Below are 26554 nucleotides of genomic sequence, written 5' to 3'. Positions count from 1 at the left end.
GGAGCCCCATGTGGGGCTCGAACCCATGAACCGTGAGATCATGCCCTGAGCCGAAGTCTGATGCTTAACTGACTAAGCCAACCAGGCACCCTGCTAATTTATTTTTTTAAAAAAAGACAAAACTATACCTTTGGCCACAGAACTTCCTGTTTTTTTTTTTTTTTCTATGTGAAGCAATTTATACCACATCATCATGGATGAATTTTTATTTTATGAGCATTTAATGCACAGCTATAAGCAATTACATGTCAGTTATTCTCTGTATTTAACAGAGGCCTGATAAATGGGTCTACACATAAGAATTGCCTTGGGACTTGCTTTTTGTAGTTGTGTTAAGAATGAATTTAACATTTGCTTATTTCCTAACAAAATCAGACACACAGGTGTTTAAAACACACACAAAGGGGAGCCAGGGTGCCTCAGTCAATTAAACGTCCAAACTCTTGATCTTGGCTCAGGTCATGATTTCACAGTTGGTTCATGGGTTTGAGCCTTGCGTCGGGCTCTATGCTGATCGTGCAGAGCCTGGTTGGGATTCTCTCCCTCCCTTTCTGCCCTTCCCCTGCTCGTGATCTCTCTCTCTCAAAATAAATAAACCTAACACACACACACACACACACACACACACACACACACACACACAGGCTTAGACTTTGCTGGAATTAAAACAATATTTATTAAAACAAAATTTAATTGCAAAGGATAATGTTTGATTTTCAAAAACAGCCCTTGAAAAGGGGGTATGTGAAATGGACACAGGAACCTGGGAGAGCTACCACAGCTTGTCCACAGCAGAAACGATCTGAGCAAGAAAACTCACACAGTATTCAGTTGTTACTCAGAGTATAAAATAAATATAGATAATTGAATGAATAAATAAATGGAGAAGAGACAAATCTCACAGAACGTCCCATTATATATGTAGATACCCTCTCCTCAGGACACAGGCTTAATTCTCCCTCCCTTGATTGTGGGCTGTACCTAATGACTTACTTCCAAAGAACAGAGCATGGAAAGGGAAAAATAGTAATTTTATGGTGGAAAAAAAATGGGCAGACATGACCTTAACCAAGTGATCAAGGTTAAAGTCAAGCCCCTTTTCAAGGGCCACTTTGGTAATGTGAAGAGAAGCATGGGAATGAGAAGGTACATCTTTATGTTACTGTGGTGTAACAGTTTTGTCTTATCCTTCTCTCCTTAGCCCCAATTTTGACAAGTTGAAAGTCAGTCTCTCCGAAAGCTTCTTCTTGGAGAAGCGAAACATTTAGATAAGATTAACAAATGTTACACAGATACAGCAGGTCTCCGCAGCAAGACTTGCCCCCTCCATATGCACCCCCATATTTGGCAGTGTGTGTGTGTGGGGGGGGGGTGGGGGCGGATGAGACTGATACTCGATGGGTCGAGATCAGGAATGTTGCTGAGTATCCTACAGTGACCTCCACAACAAAGAATTAACCTGGCACCAGGGGCCAAGTAGCTCGGAGGTTGAGAACCCTGAACTAATATATACACACATCTAATAGATGTTTATTAGGCACCTACACTACCCCTTCTAGCAGAAAACAGTTTCCAGATGATTCAGAGAGGACATGGTCTGTGTCCTCTGGAAGCTTACAACCATTTCGGGCAGTTGGAAAACAGGTGGCATTTTGTATACAGAGGCCACACTTGTATAACAAACCAGAACCAAAAATGAATAGTCCAGATAAATGTTCTGGGCAGCTAGAAAGGTAAAGAATTGTCTGGAATGGTTCTGTGTAGGCGATGGGACTTTGAATGGGCTTTGACAAGCCCACACAACTTAGAGAGTAGAAAAGAGGAAGATGGAAGGAACTGTAATATTTTACTTCAGCAGTGCCAGGGATATTCTAGGACTAAAACATGACTTGAACGGTCACAAAGACTGTTGCTACATTCTTCTTTCAGATGTAACTTACAGGGTGGGTCCTATTTTTATTCACAGGGACTGAGAAAGGTCTCAGTGTGTGTGTGGAGTGCACATAATCAGAATCCAGGTGAAGACAATGGATTGAAAAAGCTCCTTAGATGATCGGTTTTGATGTGCACCTCCCCCATCTCACCTTCTGAGAACCCGTGCCTTCACAGCTTGTCACTTATCCAAGAATATATGCTGTCAGAGACTTGTATAGGCTGATACTCTTTTCCTACTGCTCATGTCATTCCTCACTGATAACTTAACTCTTTGTTCCTCTTTTTGCTATGTGCCCCATCCTATTTTTTAATATGTGATAATCAGTAACTGTAGATTATACAGTTGTTAATGTATCATCACACTATTCCCTTTTTAAAACTTTTTCAAAGTTTATTTGAGAGACAGAGACACAGAGAGAGAGAGAGCATGCAAATGGGAGAGGGGCAGAGAGAGAGAGAGAGAGAGAGAGAATCCCAAGCATGCTCTGCACTGTAAGCACAGAGCCCTACATGGGGCTCGAACCCACCAACCCTGACATCATGACCTGAGCCGAAATCAAGAGTCAGACATTCAACCCACTGAGCCATCCAGGCGCCCCTCATCAGTACTATTCCTGGTGATGATAGCAACACCTTCAAAGCTCTTTGGCAGTAGATATTGGGGATTCCACTGGTGGAAAAGAAACAAAGATGGAATTCTTGCCAGACTCTTGCTGACGAGAGGACTGAAAACATTTTAAACAGCGCATCTGACCAGTAGATGGCGCTCTCCTCCCTTTGTGTGATTGCATTATGAATGAATAAGCTCTCCCTTTGCCCTCCCCTCCCCCAAGCACTGTTGTAGTGAAAACGGATTCTCCCCAAGTCCTTACCGAATTTCAAAATTCATCGTCTTTTCTTTCTGTGCTAATTCAGATCCTCCTCATAGGTCTCCTGTAGTATTCTAATAACCAATAACCTCCTGCCTCTGGTATCTTTCTTCCTTATCCCATCCAATGCACTGTCCTCAGAGTCACTTTCCAAAAACAGACTGCTGAAAGATGGTGTCATGGGGGAAGAACTGGGGGGAGGGATTCTCTGTGAAGGCAGTGACAGGAGCAGAAGGGTCAAGGTAAAGTGGATGCCTTCCCAGGCCAACAGATTTGTCTCACTTGGCTGCAGAAGGACAGGGGAAAGGTAACTGGCGAACAGGGGAAAGGTAGATTCAGAGCCTTGATCTTCCTGCCAAGGAATTTTAATGGGCTCAGTAGGCCACAGAGAATCAGCGAGAGGTTTTGAAGGTGGCAGGATTAGTGCAGTGCTTGAACAAGATTAATGTGACCAGGCATGCGGATGGACTGAATGAAAAGGAAGTTCAGGCAGCTTACCAGAGTCAGGAGAGAAGTGTATAAAGCGTAATTTGCAGTTTGGGAAGTGAGGGGAGGGAGTTCCTCAACTTTAATATCAATTTCAGTAAAAAACAAACACAAACAAACAGTTACAGAATCAATGTCAGGAAACATCTAGGAAGCTAGGAATATATCTACCCATTGTGATGTCCTGTGTGCATGTGTATGTGTGGCTAGCCAGCACATCGCCTCGCTGCCTCTGGGAAGAGCACTGGGTACCAGAAGCGAAGCCGCGACACTTGTTTTCAAGTAAGAAGTAGGAAAAAAGGAAAAACAGCTTGAGCTTCCGTATCACAGGCTTTCAGTGTGTTATTATTCACCACTACGGTGTCGGTGTCAGATTTAGATTTTCCACCTCGAGGAATTTGGTTTGGCTTTAATTAGTTGCTGTGAATATTTCGGGGCCAACTCTGGGAAGCATCTATCTAGAAAAATAGTTGTCGCTAAAATATAAACTGGATATAGGGTGTTGTTTTTCTATGAGGCTTTGTATCATGTTCACACAGTTATAAATTCCCTCCAGCCATCTGGGATGATTTTTGCCACAGCCCACCATAGTTCTTCTGGTTAACTATTTATTAATCATAATTTTAAATACTGTGACACTGAGATCATCCGCAGCACCATCCAAGCTCTGTGGGTAGCGGTGGGACTCTAGAGCACAAATATTTCCTCTGAGAAAAGATGATGCTTTGCTGGTTATTCTGCACAGAGGCAAACGATGCATTTTTTTCATCCAGCAACTTTTCAGAAAAACAAGCTTAAAAATACCAGACAAATGAAAAACAGACTTCAGCAGTTACATGCAGCTTCCTGAGTAACTGAAGAATGTGCCTCTTGTGGTTAAAACGAGGGATCTGTTTAATATGGATGAAATACCAACACGCCAGGCATTTTCATTGACATTTCACTGTGACTTTTTGAACTTAGGAGTGCTGACAGGAAAACCTCTTTTTGCAGCCCTGTGGACCGGGAGAGGTAAAAGGCTATGTCTGGTTCACGTTCCCTCTGGTCGTGTGCTTTCTGTTTGTACTTCATTTTCTTCCACGCTGTTGCACTTCCCAGTTTAACAGGATTCCTCCTCTGAAATCAGTCAGGAACCCAGGCGAGAGTTCGTTCTCAGGCTCCCAAAGCTCATCGCCTCTCCAGCGCTGGGCTTGCTCCCTGGACCCAAGTGAAAACAATCGCGGTGGGCAGTTGCAAAGACCTTTTCTCCCCCAAAGGTCAAGCCTCGCTTGTGCACCTGGCAACCAGAAGCTACCCAGAGTGGCCGGGCGGAGCACCGTGGCACCCAGGGAACACTGGAGAACGGACTCCCAAGGGTAGGGGAGTCAGGGAAAAGCCCCCTTTCCCGATCCACCCCAGCGCCGGCCGAGCTCAGCTCCGGGGCAGCCCTGCCGTCTGGCAGGAGCCGGGGAGAGAGAGAGAGACATGCTGTTTTGTTTAAATCCTCCACATTCTTTGCCATTTCCCCATTGGCCGGATGGGGCTACCCTCCCCACCGCGGCCGCTGCTGATGTCAGCCTCGCTGGCGCTCGCTCCTCCCGCACCCACCTCCCCGGCCCGAGGCACACTGCAGCTCCGCGCGGACTCTCCGGCTCCGGCGCGGTGGCTGCAAACTCGCGGGCACGCTCGGCGCTCGGGGAGCCAAGGGACCCGGGGGAGGGGACGTGCGCGGAAGGCGCCAGCTTCCTCTCGCCCGCCCCTCGCCGCCGCGAGCCCGGGTTGGAGGAACCCCGGGCCCCAGCCCGACAGAGCCGAGCGGCGGCGGCGGCAGCTTCCCTTTTCTCCTGCTGAGAGCCCCGGAGCGCCTCGGGGACCGGCCCTAAAAGAGCAGGAAATCTTGTTTACCGCCCGGGGAGAGGAACCGATCGAGCCTTTGTCTGGAAAGTCAGCATCTCCAGCTCCGGCTGCAATGTGTTCCTGGTGACATTAGCATTGGCAGACCCGCCGGAGAAGGAGGGGGGGTCGGCCAGGTTCATGTCTGCTTTCGGAGGCGGATCGAGCCGGTGACTTTTGTGCATTCGTTTCAATTTTTGGAAACCTCTCTTTTTTCCTCCATTGCCCGCCACCGGGCATGTCCTGATCCGGTGGCCGCTCCTACCGCCCAGGGCTGCCGATCTGAGCGGTTTCCAGTGGGTCTCCCTCCCGCCCGCCCCGATCCCTCCCTGACTTTGCAACACCGCGTACCGGGAGGACAGACCTCGGTGAGGAAGGAGGCGGGGGAGCCCCGAACACTCGGACCCGAACCTTGACATGCTCTCGGGCGGAGAGGAGGAAGCCAGGAGCTGAGCGCAGCGCCGGGACTGCTTCGCCAGCCGGCTCCCGAACGGGGGGCTACGGGCGCCCTGCCCTGCGTCGGGGAGGCAGCCTTGTTGGTCTGGGGGGCGCCCCTCGCTTCCCGCCCCGGGGGCCCGCGGCCGGCAGGACCATGCTGCTGAAGGAGTACCGGATCTGCATGCCGCTCACCGTGGACGAGGTAAGCGCCGCGCCGGCCCGGCCTCGCCCGCTTCGGGGCCCTTCGCCCCGGGGCGCCGCGTACCCCGCTGCCGCTTCCCGGTCGGCGGGTCCTCTGCGGGCCGCAGGGAGACCCTGCTGGAGCATTACCTCCCCAGCGGGGAGGAGGAAGAGAGGGGGTTGCTGTTTCCACTTGTCACCCCAGAGGGGGAGGGCGGCGTTGGGTGGGGCGGTGGACTCCAGGTGGGTTCTTGGGGGGCACCCAGAATCCTGACTGGGGGATCGGATGCACCAAAGGGAGTTGGTGCGCCCCTCCCTCCAATTAAGAAAATGAATAAAACAAACCCAAGCGCCGCAAGAGCGCCCTGGTAGCTTGGGGGTCGAGGGGAGGCATCCGGTCCTGTCGTGGGCCCTGGCTCCCCTCCCGCGCTTTGCTGTGTGGCCGGGGTACGGGGGAAGCCTTTGCTCTCGGGATCTCGAGGCCCCGAACCCGCTGGGGGGGAGCACCTCAGAGCCCTACGGGAGTCCTCCTGGGCCCGCACTGCTCGCCCTCGCCGCCAGCCTTGGGCGCCGCTCCCGCCACGCCCGCGCATCGAGGCTCCCAGACCTGGCTTCGACCTTTCGCTAACCGCCTGGCTCGGAAACTTTCTGCGTCTCTTGTTTCTTCAGCGGCGGGGAGCGTGGTCTGCGGGCGAGCCGGGAGCGGCGGGGACTGCGGCGCGGCCACAGGAGGGCGCTCCAGCACGTGGGTGCGGGCCCGGCCCGGGTCTGGGTCCTGCAGCTGCAGGGCGGGCGGGGGGCGGGGGCTCGTCCTCCACCCGCTGCTCCGGTTCCATTCTCCAGATCCCCCGAAGCAGCAAGCTCCATCATTCAGGAAATGATGACTCAGTGAGGATTATTCAGGCCCCGGCTTCCCTTTCTTCCTTTCTTCCCCCTCGCCTCCCTACCTTTTTGGTGATTTCACAATTGCTTAGCGCCTGTCCAGGGACATCAAGGAAGCATGAAGCCAATCAGGGAAATTTGAAACTCACCAGTGTGTTTTGGTGTGCCACACCAAAGAAACGGGTGAGCCAAACCGTATTTATATTTAATTACAGAGCATTTAATCTATCAGATGCGTTATTTGAGCCACCACCTTGTGGCGCGGGCTTGGTGCTTTGGGAAAGAAAAGGATATTTAACCTGTAAAGTAAGTGGCTGTGCTCCCGAGGGGCAGGCTTCATCTGTCATCTGGAGCAAGTGTTCAGGCAAGACCCCAGTACAGTCCAAGGCAAGATCAAAGTAGCTCCGGGTTGACAAAACATATATCCCAAGAACATTGGCTGCCAAAGAGAGAGGACAGCCCCCACCGGAATGATGAACCGAGCGTTCTTGCCTGGTGGCGTTTGAGAGAACATTGGAGTAGAGTCTTGAAGGATGGAATCCATGTGGACAGGCAGAGTTTGGAGGGTGCATCCGGAAGGTGTAAATCAAGTGGAGGGAGCAGCGCACAGCTGTGGGGGTGGGGAGACAAATGAGTGAATCTGGTTAATCAGAGTGTTTCTAGAAAGAGTTGAGATGTTCCCACCGTGGGCAGCTGAAGCTGGAGCAGGTCCGCCTGGAGGTATGAGAGCTTCTTCATCTCTTCCTAATGACTTTATTTATGGAGAGGAGTTTGGAAGCTAGGGACAGTGTTGGTACTGTGTGAAAGAACCCACAATGCAGGTGATAATTGAAAAAAATAGCCAGTTCTAGAATCTTCTTACTACCTACAAATTTTTTTAAATGTTTATTTGTTTTTGAGAGAGCGAGCGAGTGAGCACAAGCCGGGGGAGGGACAGAGAGAGAGAGGGAGACACAGAATCCCAAGCAGGCTCCAGGCTCCCAGCTCTCAGCACAGAGCCTGACGCGGGGCCTGAACCCACAAACTGCAAGATAATGACCTGAGCCGAAATTGGGCGCTCAACCGACTGAGACACGCAGGCACCCCCAATGTCTTTTTATTCTCTTTATTCTGGTTGGTTTTATTCGCAGGCTTTGGTGAACGCTCAGGCACACCTCTTACCGCACTTACTTATTTATTTTTGGTGCTGAAATACCCACTGCTTCAGGGTGAAGTAATCGCATTTGAATGGTGCAGGCGGAGGCCCTTTCTTAATTGGCAAATGAAATCAGGCTCCGCTTAACAATAAAATGTGTAATTATAATTTACCTAATGTATAATTCATTCAGACTAGCGCATGATTCAGTTACTATAAAAGTTGAATTTTGAAGTTAGTCTTCTACTTGGTTAGGGAAGCTGCAGGTCAGTGTATAGATCGATAGAGGGTTTCACACCGATAGGGTTCAGATTTTTCCAAGCCAGATGATGGATGAGGAAACTAGGCCCAGCTGGTCGGAGGTTAGATCCCTGGAGTCTGACTCAGTCTCTCTTGTGCTGCGTCCTGCCGTCCTTAACGTTAAAAACTGGGAAGGAGCTGAACGGTACCTTCAAAGAAGCCAGTTACGTCAACCTAGGTAGACTCTTAGAAGCCTAACTTTTGCTTCAACACTTCATTTGCTTTGGGCTTGATTCCGTCTACACAGGAATTTGTTCCTAACCAGCAAGGTTAATTAGCGGCGCCCATAGTCTTGAAAATGAGGCAAACGCCCTCAATTTGGAGAGTCAGTGAGAGAACTGAACCAACACTGTCCATTCTTCTTCCCTGGCCTTGTTATCCCCTTTAACTCCCAGTGGAGGGGAGTGTCAGGGGAACTCGTGTGCTAGGATCCACATTTTTGCAGATAAGTAAACAGAGTAATAGAGGTTAAGTATTGTGTGCCAGGTCATGCAACTAATTAATTGCCAAGCCACAACCAGAGCCATGGCAAAACCCATTGTTTTTCTTTATGCTGCCCTTTGCCTGTTCCTGGTATTTAATGCGGAAAAAGGAAAAACAAAAACAAACACTTTTCTTGAAAACCGATAACATTGCCTCTGTCAACTAAATGAAAAATCAAAGACCTTTGGAATTGTTCTAGAGGGTACTAGATTCTACTATTTCTCTAAACCTTATTTTAACTCATGAAACGTTCCCTAGTTCCAGGAAAGAGGAAAAGCATTGGGAGGTAAAGAAAATAAAGCTGAACCACGGTCTAGATCAGAGTGTTGGTGTTTTGTTTTTTTAGACAATTTCGGATTAAAGGGTTTTAAGATCCTAATTAACATCCCATGCATCAATTTTATTTCATTATTTTTTTAATTAAAAAAATTTTAAATGTTTATGTATTTTTGAGAGAGAGAGAGCGTGAGTGCGTGAGCGGGGAAGGGGCAGAGAGAGAGGGAGACCCAGAATCTGAAGCAGGCTCCAGGCTCTGAGCTGTCAGCACAGAGACCGACCCCGGGGCTCGAACCCACGAGCTGTGAGACCGTGACCTGAGCCTGACCCTTGACTGACTGAGCCACCCAGGTGCCCCTCATGGGTTAATTTTAATAAAAGACTTCACTGGAATAGTTTCCTCATTTATGTTTAGTGTCGTCTCTGAACTGGATATATATATTCCCCTCCACTGGAAAGTTCTAAACAGGAAAGGTTCCTGAGGGCTGATAGTTGATTTCAAAGAGACAGTTGTCACTGTCTTCCTTTGGAACATTTGGTGATGTAGATTCTTTAATTTTAGAAGGGCTGGTAGAGATCTTCTGTAGTTGAGCCATTGCATTCCGTGGAGAAGACTACGGTTGTAGAAGGTCCATCTCATAGTTAAGGGCAGGGTCTAGGCCAGAACCCGGGCCTTCTGATTTCTGGTGCACAGCTGTTTTACTGTTGGCCAGCGGGTCTCCCACTTTTCCTTCTCTGGGGGCTTCCTCGTTGGAAGGAAATATTATCCCTCAGCCCGTTTACAAAAGCAGGGCCACTAGAGAAGTCTAAGTAGTCTCTAGTTGAAGGTGGGTTGAAGACGCTGACCTTCCGTCTACTTAGGGGACATTAAGTCAGCTGACCAGAAGGATGGCCAGAGGCTCCATTTGAGGCTGATTTAGTATAACTCATCTACTGCTTTTCCTTAGATTGTGTATTTATTTGGGGTGGCTTTGGGATGTGTGGCTCAATGGAGATCATGGTGGAGTTCAAGGCCCCTTCCCCACAAGCTTCTCTTTGCTGCTGCCAGCATCCCAGACTCCACCTTCCTTGGAGTCCTTGCAGCGGTCTGAAGATCACCCCTCCCTGCCAGGTTCTTGCCCGTAAGATCAGCATCGTCAAGAGTGAATGAAGCACATCCTAATATTATCTAAGGCAGGACCCCTTTTATTTTCATTGCTTGCTCTGGTGTTTTAACAGTTCCTGTTCTGACTGCATTAACGTTAATGGGAGCACTTTAAGGGACTTATTTGTGGTCCTCAGGGATTTGTTGCACAATGAAAGATAGAAACACTCCCCTCCCCTCCAAGAAGAGAAGAAAGAGAAAGAAAGAAAGGAAAGAAAAACAGCTTTTTAAATACAGAATATTATTTTGTTCTTTGCCCTGGCCAGGAGCCAGTGCACTTTATCCAGGCTCCCCTGGGTCCCGGGAGAATTTTCTTGCGCACATTTCTGAGAACAGATTTGGGATTGGGGTAGTGCCGGCTCTGGAATGACCTAAATGGAGATTCCACAATGCCCAATAATGCTCCTGAAATCTGTTCTAAACGATTTTCATGAAATGCATCTGCAAATATTGGAGCAGAAATTCTTTAAGGAAAGGGAGTTTAAGTTTAATGCCGGCATTGACACTGTATGTTGTACAAAGCGATACCCTGAATATAAAGAATAAAGTCTCCTTGGGTTAATCTCACCTCTCCCGGGGTTCCTCATAAACATAATTTTGAAAAGGTTTTTAAGAACAAGCACTATTTTGACTCCCCCCTCCGCCCCGGACTCTCAGCCTAGTTGGGAGGGACCAAGGCCAGGGTCATGAGTTTGGTTTCTGAGTGATCATGGTGGCTTCTCTTGCCTGTCCCACAGTCAGAGAACCACGTTGTGCATGCTGCCCAGTTATCTTGCAAAGAAAGGTCCCTTGCTGGTTGGGAGCGGCACCTGGGCGGGTTAATGGATAAGTGCAAACCTTTCGCCACTAATGGAACTGACAAGGAGCAGATGTTGACCTCCTGGCTGGTCAGTGAAATTGACTTTCGTGTGCAAAGGACACTGCCATTTCCCCTGTGATTTGGGAGCGAATGTCTGCCACACGAAACAGATGCTGGGGCTTGGGGAAAAAAAAAAAAGGACATTATTGTTAACAAAACCTTAGTTAAAAGCAGGTGGTAATTAACTTTTGCTTTTCATTACAAAAGGATCGAGTGAGTCCCTAAGGCTCTTGAAAATCTACTTAAAAACCCTGTGTCTGATTAAATGAGTAATACTGATATTCAAAGAAAAGCAAGTCGCCTTCATTTCAGAAACGCTCTTGTTTCAGGGGAACGGAGAATACTATTTTTTGTAAGCAGTTTTGAGAAAAGTAATATATTTTCAACACTCAATCTCTTTAAGATCCACCGTGACCTACCCTCCCTCCCCCCCTCAACTCTTTGCCCCAGAATGGCAATGTGTAAAGTGTGTGTAAGGGGAAAAGCGTTCACAAAGTTCTTCTTCTTCTTCTTTTTTTTAAATATAAAATTGTGTGCACAGTGACAGGCAGTAAACGTGTTTTTCAGGGGCAGTGATTACTGGAAAAGTACGTCGAGGTTCATTGCTTTAGCCGCCTGAGTGAGGGCGCAGGTGACCTGGTTGTGGTGTGCGTGGGCTTTGGCCTGCTTTCAGTAGCCTGGAGGTTTATACGGTCAAATAACTTGGGAAACTTTTTTGGAAACTAGCTAACACTTCTGCCCCTGTTTGGAGAAAACGACAGATATAGAAATCAGCTGATTTGTAGCAAGAAGTCAGGAAGGTTTTATATATCTTTTGTAAATTCAGCCCACTGGGAGAGGAAAAGGAGAATTTCAGGTTGTAGATTGCCAGCTGCCTGCCCTCCCTGTCGCCTGCTGGCAGGCGGGAATTTTGTGGTATTCCCAAGTGGAGATTTTCTTTTCTTTTCTTTTCTTTTCTTTTCTTTTCTTTTCTTTTCTTTTCTTTTCTTTTCTTTTCTTTTCTTTTCTTTTCTTTTCTTTTCTTTTCGGTAGGCTACATGGCAGATGAGGTTCTAGTGAGTTACAGATATAAAAACTGGAGGGGCGCCTGGATGGCTCAGTTGGCTGAGCGTCTGACTCTTGATTTCGGCTCAGGTCAGGATCTCACCGCTTGGGAGATCGAGCCCCGCCCCCGTTGGGCTGTGTGCTGACAGCGTGGAGCCTGCTTGGGATTCTCTCTCCCTCTCTCTCTCTACCCCTCCCCTGCTCCGCTCTCTCTCTCTCTCTCTCTCTCTCAAAATGAATAAGTAAACATTAAAAAAAAATATTTGGAAGTTTACAGCAAACTTGTGGGTTTCTAAGTGGAAGTGTCCCCTCTTTAGAGATGTCTTTTCCTGAGCACTCCATCTAAAATGGCTTTCTCCTATTATTATCTCTGAACTTAATTTGTTTCCTTTCAGAGCATTTATCATAATCTGTGCTTATCTCTTTGTTTCCTCGTACGGTGTTCATTTCCATCATCATCTTTTCAGCATGAAATCCACATGGGAAGATGCTGAACATAGTTTAACTTACTTTTCTTTCATACTACGTCTTTGACACCCAGTGTGTATTTTCTGTTTGCGGCACGTGTCAGTTCCCACCAGCCGTGGTTGGTGGCTGCCATTTGGGACAGGGCGCCTCTAAATGCTTAAACCTCTGGTCTGGCACGTAGTAAATGCTTAATGCACGGATGGGAAGAAGCAGGGATAAGGGATCAGGAAAGCTGATCGCATTGTCCTCCTTCACATTGTTTACAATTTTTTCCACTTAGGTTTTATGCCACCTGAAAAGTTTGCAAGCTAGAGATTCTTTTATATTAAAAAACATCTTCACTGTAAGACTCCTCAGCCATACCCTACCCCTGAGAAGCTTGAGGCCAGTCTTTCCTGGGAGTTAACGTCATTTTGCTACCCTCCTAACTTCTGGAGGAGAGTACTCGGTTTCTATTACTCTGTAACAAATTATCACGAACTCAGTGGCTCAAAACAATACCCATTTATTACTTCAGCCTCTGTAGGCCTGAAGTCTGGGGATGGCGTGGCTGGATTCTCTGTTCAGGGTCTCGCAGAGTTGCGATTAAGGTGTCCGGCAGGCTGCCTTTCCTTCAGGAGCTTGGTGTCTCTTGAAAGCTTGTGTGGTTATTGACAGGACTCAGTTCCTCACTGTTGTAGGCCCAAGATCCACCCTCCCTGCCCCGCACCCCCCCAGCCCCACCATTTTTTTTTTTGCCAGCCATCAGCTAGGGCCCAGCTCCTAGAGGCCACCTGCTATTTCCTGTGACCTGGCCTTCTCCACAACTTGGCAGTTTGCCCCTTCAAGTCCAAGAGGAGAGCATCTGCTGGGACTCTGAATCTCTCTGATGTGTTATCTCTGACCTTCAGACTCTTTTTCAAAAAGCCTGGCCTGATGAGGTCAGGCCCACCCACATTCAAGGGGGAAGGAATTAACAGATAAACAGGGTGTGCACGCCAGGGAGCAGGAATCTTGGGGGGCCTTTCTGCCTACCACAGGGAGAATAGCTGGATTGATAGCATCTATTAGAGGAGAGGAGAAGTAGTTATTTCTTGTACCTAACTTGGTGCTCTGGGTGGCACGAAAGTGCTCATATCACAAATGTGTTTTGGACTCTGTATGTCAGGTGCTAGGCCAGGTGCTAGGATGGAGCAGCAAACGCGGCAGACGTGGTTCCTGTCCTCCTAAAGCTTCCAGTCTAGAGGCCATGAGAGAAGTTTTGCTGCCATTTTAAAATAGATTATGACAGTGGTTGCAGAACTCTGTGTGACTAGATTAAAAACCATTGAGTAGGTATATAAAATACATCTCAATAAAACTTTTTTTTTTTTTTTAATGTTTATTTATTTTTGAGACAGAGACAGAGCATGAACAGGGGAGGGTCAGAGAGAGAAGGAGGCACAGAATCTGAAACAGGCTCCAGGCTCCGAGCTGTCAGCACAGAGCCCGACGCGGGGTTTGAACTCACAGACTGAGATCATGACCTGAGCCAAAGTCGGCCGCTTAACCGACTGAGCCACCCAGGCGCCCCTAAAACTTTTTTTTTTAGTTTTTTAATTTGTTTTTGAGAGAGAGAGAGAGAGAGAGAGAGAGCGAGAGAGAGACAGAGTGTGAGCAGGGGAGGGGCAGAGAGAGAGTGGGAGACACAGACTCTGAAGGAGGCTCTGGGCCCTGAGCTGTCAGCACAGGGCCCGATGTGGGGCTCGAACTCACAAGACCAGGAGATCATGACCTGAGCTGAAGTTGGACACTTAACCGACTGAGCCACCCAGGCACCCCTCAATAAAACTGGTTTTAAAAACTTTAGGTGGCTATGGATTTTTTTTTTTTTTCTCAGCAGAATAGACATCTGTGTTTAGAGAGAGAACCACTGACAGAAGGTGCTGAATTTGAATTATCAGTATACTGAAAAGTTGTGGGTCCCTGTCCTCAAGGAGATGGCTCTAGTCATCCTGAATTTAGCTAGCCTTCCGAAGGAGGTTGTTCCTGTCTGCAGCAGTGTGGGCAGAAAATCTGCCAGATTTGGACCAGAATGACCGCAATTTAGGTCAGAACTTGATACTTAGGGGAAAGAAACAGTCCAGCTTGAATAGCTGCCTTAAGGCCAACCGTCGGGCTTTGGAGTACTGGGGAACCTTCACTGACCGATTTCACAACCCTCGGGAGTACCTGCCCCCACTTCCCACCCCAAGGGGACAGGCTGGTGGCCATCATGGGTGGAAGGAAGGAACAGTACCTGGGGACCTTTCTGCTATAGCTCTAAGTGCATTTCTCTCCTCTTTTTTTTTTTCTTCCAACTCTTTTCCCCACTTTATTTAGAGAGAGAGAGCACACATAAGCAGGAGAGGGGCAGAGAGAAAGAGAGAGAGAGTCTCAAGAGTCTCTCAAGAGTCTCAGCGCAGGGGCGCCTGGGTGGCGCAGTCGGTTAAGCGTCCGACTTCAGCCAGGTCACGATCTCGCGGTCCGTGAGTTCGAGCCCCGCGTCGGGCTCTGGGCTGATGGCTCAGAGCCTGGAGCCTGTTTCCGATTCTGTGTCTCCCTCTCTCTCTGCCCCTCCCCCGTTCATGCTCTGTCTCTCTCTCTCTGTCCCAAAAATAAATAAACGTTGAAAAAAAAAAATTAAAAAAAAAAAAAAAAAAAAAAGAGTCTCAGCGCAGAGCCCAAGGTGGGGCTCAATCCCACGACTCTGGGATCATGACCTGAGCCCACATCAAGAGCCTGATGCTTAACCAACTGAGCCACCCAGGAACCCCGCATTTTTCTGCTTTCTATGCACGTTGAATGGGAAGTATATGTGTTAGCCGAATGAATCCTAGAAAACACATTCTGGAGGAGATGGTCCTACATGGGAGTTGAATCTTCTGCCTTACTCATCTCAGACAGATGTCCTGAAGCCTTCCCATCACTGGTTTTATCGCAAAGGAGGCTTACTGACTATTTAAAATCTGTCCCAGGGTGCCTGGCTGGCTCTGTCGGTGGAGCATACGGCTCTTGATCTCAGAGTTGTGAGTTAGAGCCCCATGTTGGGTGTGGAGATTACTTAAAAATAAATCTTAAAATAAAAACAAAAATCTGTCTCAACAATCTCCGTCTGGGATGGCAAGATCGTACCACACTAGGCTGGGCAAATCTCCCGGGATGCCAGACTGCCCCACTGCATAGGACACAAGGTCTTGGCCATTGACTTCACCCATGTCACAGGAAGGAGTCTAGCCCCCCCCCCCTCCCGCCCCGCGACTTTCTGGCAGACTGCCCGAACAACATTATCCAATGCTGTTTGTTGATACAGAAACACGAAAGCCAGCGCTCACCGAGGGTTTTGACATCAAGTATTAAAGTGACTCATTCTTTCATTTCCCAGCCCTCTGACAAAAGGGGGCCTGCTCTTGAAACTCCTTTTCAGACTTTAGTGGAAGTCGACTCGTAATCTAAACAAGTACCTAAGTTCTTGATCCAGTTTTTCTAATGACTCTGCACTTCTTCTTCTTTTATGTCTCTCTTTTTGCTCCTTTTAAGTTTCAAGACCTTCTAGATTCTTCTTGTTCCTGAGCAAAGAAAAAAAAAAAATCATCCTTTAATTTCTTTGGATTATATCTGACAATCTTTAGGGTGTTGTTTCTTTCCCAGAATGAATCACCTAGAGAAGTAAGATTGGTCTAACAAATGTAATTTGATGACAGCCTATAATAATGTTGTTTAAGCACCTAATCTAAGCAGCTAATCTCCAAACACTGGTCCCCGCCCCATGTCATCTACGCATACACCTCTCCCCCCATTGAAGTCTCATTATATTTGCTGTAGTAAGGCCAGATCCAGGTGTTTCTAAGCACTAATTTGTGTATTTTTACACCCCAAATAACTAATCTGTGTGTTTATTTAGAAGAAAATTTAAGGGCGCCTGGGTGGCTCAGTCATTGGAGCGTGCAACTCGATCTTGGGGTTGTGAGTTCAAGCCCCACCTTGGGTGTAGAGGTTACTTAAAAATAAAATCTTAAAGGGGCGCCTGGGTGGCTCGGTCGGTTGAGCGTCCGACTTCGGCTCAGGTCATGATCTCATGGTCCGTGAGTTTGAGCCCCGCGTCGGGCTCTGTGCCGACAGCTCAGAGCCTGGAGCCTGCTTCTGATTCTGTGTCTCCCTGTCTCTCTGACCCTTCCCCGTTCATGCTCTGTCTCTCTCTGTCTCAAAAATAAATAAACATTAAAAAAAAAATTAAAAATAAAATCTTAAAAAAAAAGAAAAAAGTTAACCGGCGAATGAGAAGTCCCTATTAACTTGGATATAATTAAGTTGTTGAAAACCTCAAATTCACTGGATCTTATTTGCTGGATTGTTTGTATTCCTCAGAGCGCTCCCATATTGTATAGTTTTTTGTTTTTTTTTTTAACTTTTTTTTTAATGCTTATTTTTGACAGAGAGAGACAGGGACAGAGCATGAGCCGGGGAGGGGCAGAGAGAGGGAGACGCAGAATCCGAAGCAGGCTCCAGGCTCCGAGCTGTCAGCACAGAGCCCGACGTGGGGCTCGGACCCACGAACCGTGAGATCACGACCTGAGCCGAAGTCGGACGTTCAATGGACTGAGCCACCCAGGCATCCCAATATTTTATAGTTTTAACTCCTGTAGTCAGATTTATTTATTGGTTTTGTTTTTTGTTTTGTGTGTATGTGTGTGTGGTTGGGGGGGATTTATTTATTGTTAACATAGCAAAGCTTCACTTGTCACTCTGGCAAAAATGTTTCCAGCTCGTGTAGACAGTTTACAGAGACAGTGATATCTGCTCATCTGAGCTATCTCCATCTTACAGAAACTGTGGAAGTTCCTTGCCCTGCCTCTCTTGATCACAGCATCCAGAAGCTAGGTACTTAGGCTGTGTCACGAGGTCATGGTTGAGTGTAGTCTCACAGTAACCTTGCTTTTATGTACACGATAAAATAGCATTGTACGCCTCAGCAATGCATCCCACAAAACATACTTTTTGGAAAGTGTTTTAAAATTTGGTTTCTGTTTTTATAGATTCGACTGATAGCAGTCACGTTGTACAGGCGAAGGAGAGAGAGAAATTACGTGTGTTGAGTGCCTTTCAGTTTTATTTAGTCTTCATAATGGTCCTGTGAGTTAGATGTTATCATCCCACTTTCCAGATGGATCATGGGTACTTGCATGGCTGGTCAGTGGTGGGTCTGTATCCGCACCTGGGCTGATCAGACAGCAGAGCCCAAGCTCTTTGTTCTACCCAGCTCTGCTCTGCCTTCCCTACAATCTGAAAGCTGGAAAGAACGAGGGAAGGTTATCCAGTTCCATCAGACAGAGAGGCAGACAGGCGCACACACACACACACACACACACACACACACACACACACACTCTCACACACACGAATCTTCAAGATTGGAGAACTTGTTGAGGATTATCAAAGGAAATGTTTGGCGGGTGGGGGGGGCAGGTAGGTAGTTCTTCCATTCCAGTTAAGCTAAGAGCATGGTCCGTAAGTTTTATCTTCCATTGAATGATCCATTTTACCCAAGTATTAAACCAAGTGACAGTCCTCTGTTTAACTTTGAGAAATGAATCATGTTCCTTTGAAAATACCTTTTGTGGTTCATGCTCTAAAAAGAGAACCACCCCTACACTTTTGGAAATTATTCCTTTTAATGGGTGTAAAAGCCTTTGGCTTTCACAGACCTCATCAGCAGAGATGTTCACTGATGAGCACCAGTGACTTTGTCAAAATTAGTATCAGGAAATAATGATGGGAACAGACAAGTGACACCATGTTTTGGGCACATTTAGTTGAAAACTTAAAAGACTCTTCACAGGCAGGTAGGTAAGCAAATTGGAGGATCTGAAAATGATCAAAATGTACTATTCAAAGTTGTGTATTTACCTCTTGCTGCTGAGTTAGCTGCTCCTTGGAAACTTCTGGCTCACCTTTACTAGCATTGCCTCCAGATGCAGTTTACAACCCACACTCACAAATTAATGTTGTTCTTTTAAAGTCACACCTCATGCAGACCTAAAATTTTTTAACTTGATAATTATTTTGAAAACGGAGCTGTCACACGTATTTTTTCTAAATTAAAAATTATCCTCAAGAGACATTTACCATTATCAAAAATGTGTTTTGAAGAAACCCGAACAAACCTGCCCCTACCAAGTTTCACAGTGGCGATTCAGAGACGTTTTGCTCTGTCTCGACACTGTTGAAATGAACGCGTACGTAATCTAAAATGAACTATTTGAGGGACACCTGGGTGGCTCAGTCGGTTAAGCGTCCGACTTCAGCTCTGGTCATGATCTCACGGATCGTGGGTCCGAGCCCCGCGTCAGGCTCTGTGCTGACAGCTCGGAGCCTGGAGCCTGCTCCAGATTCTGCGTCTCCCCCTCTGTCTTCCCCTTCCCTGCTCACGATCGGTCTCTCTCTCCTTCAAAAATGAATAAACATTTAAAACAGATTTTTAAATGAACTATTTGAAGGGGTCCACTCGTAGTCGGATGTGTACATTCTGGTCATTTTTTAAAAAATTGTGGTAGGGGTGCCTGGGTGGCTCAGTCGGTTGAGCGGCCGACTTTGGCTCAGGTCACGATCTCACTGTCCGTGAGTTCGAGCCCCGCGTCGGGCTCTGTGCCGACAGCTCAGAGCCTGGAGCCTGTTTCAGATTCTGTGTCTCCCTCTCTCTCTGACCCTTCCCCATTCATGCTCTGTCTCTCCCTGTCTCAAAAATAAATAAAATGTTAAAAAAAAAATTAAAAAAAAATTGTTGGAAGATACATATAACACAAAATTTGCCGTCTTAACCAGTTTTTAAGTGTAGGGTTCAGTGGCATTGAGTGCCTTTGTGTCGTTGGGCAACCATCACCACCATCCATGCACTGAACTCTCTGTGTCTTGCAGAACTGAAACTCTATACCCAGGAAAAAAGAAATCTCCACTCCATCTTCCTGCAGCACCTGAGAATCAGCATTCTACTTTCTTTCCATATACATTCACTACTCTAGGTATCTGCTCAGTTCGTTTAAAAAATTTTTTGTAATGTTTATTTTTGAGAAAGAGAGCGCGAGGGTGGAGAGAGGCAGAGAGAGAGGGAGACACAGAATCCAAAGCAGGCTCCAGGCCCTGAGCTGTCAGCACAAGCTTGACGCGCGGGGCTCCCAACTCGTGAGCTGTGAGATCGTGACCTGAGCCACCCAGGTGCCCCTGTTTGTTTGTTTCTTAAAGTATTGCTTGTATTACTTTATCATTAAACTCATACGCCATTTCCGAAAACATACCTAATAAAAGTTAAATTAATGGGATCTAACGAAATAGAATTTTTTCCCTGAATTTTGCCTTCTTTCAAGGAAGAAAAACTACAAAATGGGTTCATATCCATACTCTGGGTGACATTAATGACTCAGTGACCTCTACCTTTGTAGCAACAGCTGAAGTGGTTGGCAACTTAAATTCAGGGCTACTACTCTGTTGTCACATAACAGAAAAAGGGCATTTTGTTCAGAATCCTTACTAAGGCAGGAAAAAAGTACCAGTGCATTTTGGAAGCATTTCAAAGAAATAGGATTGGCACTGAAAAATGTTCTTCTGTTAAAGCAGAAGACAGAGTATTTGATTAATGATAATGCTTTATTCCTGTTCCAGGTGGAAATAGACATTAATTGGACCCTTTTTCTGAATAAAGAAATACAGTTGACTGTTTTTTTTTTTTTGATTTTGTAAATGTTTAATGCAGGAGAAAAAAATAATTTGTCAGTATGATGGCTTATTAAGAAATTAACTTTGGGGGCGCCTGGCTGGCTCCGTTGGTTAAGAGCCTGTGATTCTTGATCTTGGGGTTGTAGGTTGGGGTCCCACCTTGGGGTGGAGAGATTACTTAAAAATAAAACTTTTTTTTTTTTTAAACGTTTGTTTATTATTGAGAGACAGAGAGAGACAGAACATGAGCACGGGAGGGGCTGAGATATGGGGAGACACAGAATCTGAAGCAGGCTCCAAGCTCTGAGCTGTCGGCACAGAGCCAGACAACGGGGTTTGAACCCACAAACCGCGAGATCATGACCTGAGCCGAATTCGGATGCTTAACTGACTGAGCCACCCAGGCGCCCCTAAAAATAAAACTCTTGAAAAATATAAATTAACGTTGTAATCATTTTCATTCTTGTTAATTCTCTTCGTGATGTCTGCACATAGTTTTCAACTCACTAGCCAACAACTTGGATTTCGTTAGATTGTATAGGATGATGGTCCTGCCACGCTCAAGGACTTGTTTTACTGTACCCAGGCAGGGAGGGGGATGTAACGAGATGTTTGTCCTCAGCTTTCATTCTGTCTCAGAAGCACTTTACAGTGTGCCTGAGCAGCTTACAGGCATATTCAGCCTCTAATGCACCTGAAATACAAAACCACAGAAAACAACACTCTTGTTAAACTAGTAATTAGCGATTAAACAAAATAGAGAAACAACTTTGGGTGGATGTTTGAGAAAGGTAAATTTGTAACCACCTACTTGTCTTGACAGGTAGTTGGGAAGCTAGGGGTTATCACTAACTACTTGAGCCTGTGGGCATGTCCTCTGTCTGAAATGTGAGTTTCCTGTGGTCACTGCCTCCATTGGAAACATTCTGCTGAGTTCGTCCTCATCCAGAATAACGATGATGCTGGTGTTGATGAAGAGCGAATGTGACCCTTGGTATCACCTCACACGGACCTTCATTGGGGAGTATTTCAGCCTCCGTAAAAGTGACGTGGTGGATAAAGGTGGTTTTCTTCCTACTTAGCAAGTGCTGTGAAAATAGTCCTTTTGCTCAGTGAGACAGGCTTAAAGATGTGAAATGTGAAATGTAGTTATTTAATCCTCCCCTCGCAAAGTGCAAAGAGTTTGATAACTGGAATTGCATTTAATCATTGGGGTACAGATTGTACCGTGCATGCTAGAAACCCAAACCCTGTTCTGTTGAAGGCCGTGATGAATGCTCATTTTTTTTTTTTTTTTTTTATATATTACGTTTTCACTGCTCATAAAGAGGCATCATGTCCAAAATGAAAAAAACCTTTAGATTCAGGATTTAATAGCTCACCTCTTTCGGATCGTGGTTCACAGCAACTTGGACACAGCTGAGTGTAATTATGTTTTTCAGCAGTGTGACTTATGGTGCTGCGGATAGGGGCGCACTTAGAGACTTCTTGCCAAGATCCAGTTGAAAAGGAGCTTGGTGGTTGTTTTTTTTAAAGAAAAAAAAAAGTAATTAGGCTATTAGTTGCCCAAATGGAATAATCCCCTTAAGCCTTTTCAAGAAAAACATTTCCAAAAGGGTCAGGTGTATTTAGAATTAGTCATTATTTACATAGGTGCCTAGCCTTTTATCCATGCTTGCCTAGGAGTTTCTTTTAAAAAAGATGTTGGTTGGGGGCACCTGGGTGGCTCAGTTGGTTACAGGTCCGACCTCGGCTTGGGTCATGATCTCACAGTTCGTGGGTTCAAGCCCCCAGTCGGGTTTTGTGCTGACCGCTCAGAGCCTGGAGCCTGCTTTGTATTCTGTGTCTCCTTCTCTCTCTCTCTGCTCCTCTCCCACTCATGCTCTGTCTCTCACTCTTTCAAAAATAAATAAACATTAAAAAAAAAATGTAAAAAGATGTTGGTTACCGTGTGTCAGAAACCACCTTATTTTTTCAAGGGGTTCAGTACTGGTTCTTAGAGCAAAAGCAGCCACCTTCTGGGTGCTGGGCATCCCAGAAGCTATATTGGAGATTGATCTATTTTTCATCAGCAGAATGGCTCCTTTCAGGGTTCTGGCCTTCAGACAGCCTTTTCTGTGCACCTGGAGAAGGAACTGCCCAACGGCCTTACTGGCCTCTGTTTTTGAGGAAAGTTGAGAACAAAGTGAAAAGAGGCCAGGAGTCAGGGGAGGGAAGTGGTGGCCAGGGCTAATGGACTGTGGTTTGGAGCTGGAGTCCAGGCCTGTATTGCTGACCCCTGGGCTCAGGATCCTCCCCTGAATGGAGCCTGCTCGCCCTGAAGCGGACTCCACACCGACTTGCCACCACCCCCAGATCCCCCCCTCTGGCTCACCTTTTGGGTGTGTCTCATCTTTAAGCTGGATGATCCGCTTTCTTTCTGCTTTTGTTGGATCTTTTTGAATTGCTAATCAGCCACACCTTACAATGTTCACGTTTTAAGTCCTGGAAATTTGCTCCGCCTTGCGTGCACACCGAGTTAGCATCCCTGAAAAAAAGGCATAATTACTTTCAAACAGATTTTCCTTTCATTTTTCTCCACCCTTTCCTTTAATTAAGCACCTTTGCGTTTTATCTCCTTGAACCCAAAGTACGTATGTTGCTCTATGTTCTGGGTTGCTGGTTTAGGGCGGTGCAGTATATCGAGGAGTAGGAACAAGACTGTAGAACAAGTTGAGTCCTTCCTGGGTGATAGTCATGAGTTGATTTAGGAAGACTCGGAATTTCCTGTGCCTCCGTTTCCCCTACTGGTAAATGCCTCTCTGTTTTACTTCCATCAGGGGCTGATCATAGGAGATAGGGAACTTCCTTGGCAAATGTTAAGTACTGATGATTGTCCATCAGTGGGTGCCGCGTGAGTTCCTGGTGATGCAGTCCCTGAGCTATGCAGGAAATGATATTGTCTCACATTTTAAATACCTTAATATTAGGGGACCATACAGTGCAATAGACATTTTGGAGCCTACTTTCCAAATGGTCCATGGGAAGGAAACCTAAGGTATCCATGGGATCTGACTTTGCCCAGTGGAAATGTTATGTCATAGTAACACATGTTTAAGGATTAGTTTATTTCCAAGCATGCGGGGGCTATAAATTGCTTCTTAAAATTTTACTCTCCAGCACCGTGATGTTTATGTTGCTATGGTGTCAGGATTGACACTCTTGCTTGAGTGTCAGGATTGTCATTGAAAATAGATAGGCCAAAATAACAGCTTAACAGGTGGTTGTGCTTTGTGATGTTTGTAAAACCATTTTGTGAAGAGGTCCAGTACAAGTAAATCACACAACTGTGCCCTTTACTGCATTTTATATCTTACCCATGCTTGCCACCTCCTCCTCCTCCTCCTTCTCCTTCTTCTTCTTCTTCTTCTTCTTCTTCTTCTTCTTCTTCTTCCTCTTCTTTTAACACATGCCTCCCTTTTTAATTTTATATATAGATTTCCCTTCTCTTTCCAGCGGTGCTATGCCAGTTTCCTGTAGTAACACAAGGTTTCAGCTCATTTTATTTAGTGGTGAATGTCCTTTCCTTATTTGTGTAACTGGAGCCCTCCTCCTAAAAATAACCCTTCTTTGCCTAACGTGATTCTTTTTATAGCCGATGCACTCTTCATTTAAATGGAAGACCTCTTTTTAATGTGCCATTTACATACACACACGCATGTATTATATTTCATATCCATAAATACCTATTATGTATGTATTTCCTTGTGAGGTGTAATCCTTAGTGAATTTGGCAGTAGGAGTTGTTTCCAATGACCTATCGTTAAGCGTTCACCCGCCGTTAAATGACAATTTTCTTTCTTTTTAGATAAAATCATAGAACCCTACCGTTAAAACCGTTCAGCTTCCTGCCCACTGTAAGAATCTTTCCTATAATGATCCTGCACGGTGATCATCTTGCCTTTTAGCCTAAATACCAGCATGGCACGGTTGCTCACTCTTCTGCGGTATGACCCCAAAAGCCATGATTGTCCTATGATTGTCCCCTCATGATCGTCTTTTCATTTGTTTCATTGACGTCTTCCTCCCTGGAACTTTCATGGTCGTCACTCATCTCCCCCTCTATAGTGACACAGATACGAGACACTTCCCCATGCTGGCTCTTGAAGTATTTAAAGAAAACTCGAATGTCCTTTGGTTTTCTCTTCTGCTGGCTTTAATATCCACAGTCTGTCAATGACTCACCTTACAAAATGGTTTCCAGATGCCCTCACCCTTCCTGTGGTTCTCCTTTGTCATTGGCATTTAATTTTTTTTTTTAACGTTTTATTTATTTTTGAGACAGAGAGAGACAGAGCATGAACAGGGAAGGGGCAGAGAGAGAGAGACACACAGAATCGGAAACAGGCTCCAGGCTCTGAGCCATCAGCCCAGAGCCTGACGCAGGGCTCAAACTCATGGACCGCGAGATCATGACCTGAGCCGAAGTCGGACGCTTAACTGACTGAGCCACCCAGGCGCCCCTGTCATTGGCATTTAAAAAATACTGACCACAATGCTCTAGAGCAAGAGTCAGCAAACTTTCTGTAAAGGCCCAGAGGGACACACTGTAGACCTGCCGTCACATCCCTATCACAACAACTCACCCCTGGCCTGTAACACAAAAAAGCAGGCGAAGGCAGTTTTGTAAATGCATGGGCATGGCTCTGTTCTGATGACATTTTATTTGTTTATGGATACTGAAATTTGAATTTCATATAATGTCCGCACTTCACAAGGTATTATTCTAATTCTAATTTAACTCAACCATTGAAAACCACAAAACCCATATGTAGCTCAAGGGCCATACAAAAACAGGCATGGGCCGGGTTTGGTCCAAGATCTGGGAGGACCCGGGCTGAAAACAAGGGGAACTGTTACTTCAGCACCTAAGGCTTTGTGGATGCTTTAGCATTAGCCGTTGCCATTTTCAGAAGCTGCGTTCAACTGCTGGCTGCTGGGGCGCCTGGGTGGCTCAGTCGGTTACGCCTCCAACTTTGGCCCAGGTCCTGATCTCACAGTTCCGTGAGTTCGAGCCCCGCGTCGGGCTCTGTGCTGACAGCTCAGAGCCTGGAGCCTGCTTCCGATTCTGTGTCTCCCTCTCTCTCTGCCCCTCCCCTGCTCACACTCTGTGTCTCTCTGTCTCTCTCTGTCAAAACACACACAAAACTGCTGGCTGCTTCTGACAAGGTGATCAGCTCCCTTAAGCCTCCTGGCAAAGCTCAGTCTCTCTACCCCGGAGCCTGTAAGATCTACAAAAATGGCACCTTATAGCAACAACGGTCATTACCATAGGACTTTGAAATGTAAATGTGATGGATGCTGTCTGCTGATTTCAAGTTGGACAAAATGTTTTTTGATTCTTGCTTCTGTTATTTACTGTGTTGGTGAATTCTCTTAGCTTAGTGGCAGATGTAATGAGCATGCCTTTCTGTCTTTATCCAAGCCACCAACTTTTCGGTAGCATCCAAATCACAAAATATAGCTCATAATTGTTTACCTCAGTTGCAGAAACCAGTAGGCATTTGGGTATAAAAATGAAGCCCTCCATTCTATTTTCATAAGCTTAAGAATGGATTATTCTCTACTTCCTCATTAGTTTCAATTTTTAAAAAATGGTCCTCATTAGATTTTGTGAAACGGTTTTGTGAAACCGTTTAACTAAGATTATAATTTAGCATTGCGGAAGAGAAAATTGAGTAAATGGTGAAGCCAATTTTTTTTTTAAGTGTATAAACATTTAATTAAAATTATATGTTTGTTTATGTGGGCATTTCCTTAGCAAGGCTTTGCTTTCATAGGGGAAGGGGAAAGCACAGTAGGCCAACATTTGTGGAACATTCAAGTGTACCAGGACCACTGTATTTTTTATTAATATTTATATATTTTTTGAGAGTCAGAGAGAGACAGAACATGAGCAGGGAGGTGCAGAGAGAGGGAGACACAGAATTGGAAGCAGGTTCCAGGCTCTGAGCTGTCAGCACAGAGCCCGACGCGGGGCTCGAACCCACGAACTGTGAGATGATGACCCGAGCCGAAGTCAGTCGCCCAACCGACTGAGCCACCCAGGCGCCCCTAAGGACCACTATGTTAATTGTCTCATTTTATCCTTACAAGTCAGTGTCCAAGGTGGATCCTATTATCTTCATTTTACAGATACGGAAATTGAGGCTCACAGGATTTGCTAAAGTCACTCAGAGAGTCAATGGCAGAACTAGGTTCAAACCCAGGGGTCTTTGACTACAAATTCCATTTGCTTTCTCCCCCTACACCATTGCTTTCTACAGCCAGAGAAGTTGACATTTGTTCATTAGCAAGTTAATTGCATCAGCATAGACCATTGATCCTAAAATGGATATACTGTATATTCCTGAAGTATTTACTCAAATGGACATATTTTGCAAGGTATGTCCTAGAAACAGTATAAAATGAGAAAATTGACCTCCTTCATAGAAAGA

At 46.1% G+C, this 26554-nt stretch overlaps 1 protein-coding gene across 4 annotated transcripts in view; it reads left to right on the top strand.

The window, feature by feature from the left end:
* The window catches only part of PITPNC1 (phosphatidylinositol transfer protein cytoplasmic 1), a 270127-nt gene that overhangs the window by 5264 nt on the left and 238309 nt on the right, over positions 1-26554 (top strand). Inside the window, exon 1 of one of the 4 annotated variants that reach the window (XM_086687792.1) lies at positions 4855-5802. The exons of the other annotated variants lie outside the window; for them this stretch is intronic. Coding sequence (XP_086543918.1) covers positions 5755-5802 — 48 coding nt within the window. The 5' untranslated portion in view covers positions 4855-5754. Of the gene's footprint in view, positions 1-4854; positions 5803-26554 lie in introns of those variants that run through there. 4 annotated transcript variants of the gene reach the window in all.

Source organism: Puma concolor, chromosome E1 (genome assembly GCF_028749965.1).
Source record: "Puma concolor isolate L17-30 chromosome E1, mPumCon1.1.hap2, whole genome shotgun sequence".
Taxonomy (NCBI): Eukaryota; Metazoa; Chordata; class Mammalia; order Carnivora; family Felidae; genus Puma; species Puma concolor.
The sequence above is the reverse complement of the archived record's forward strand: the minus strand, read 5'-3'. Positions and strand labels throughout refer to the sequence as shown.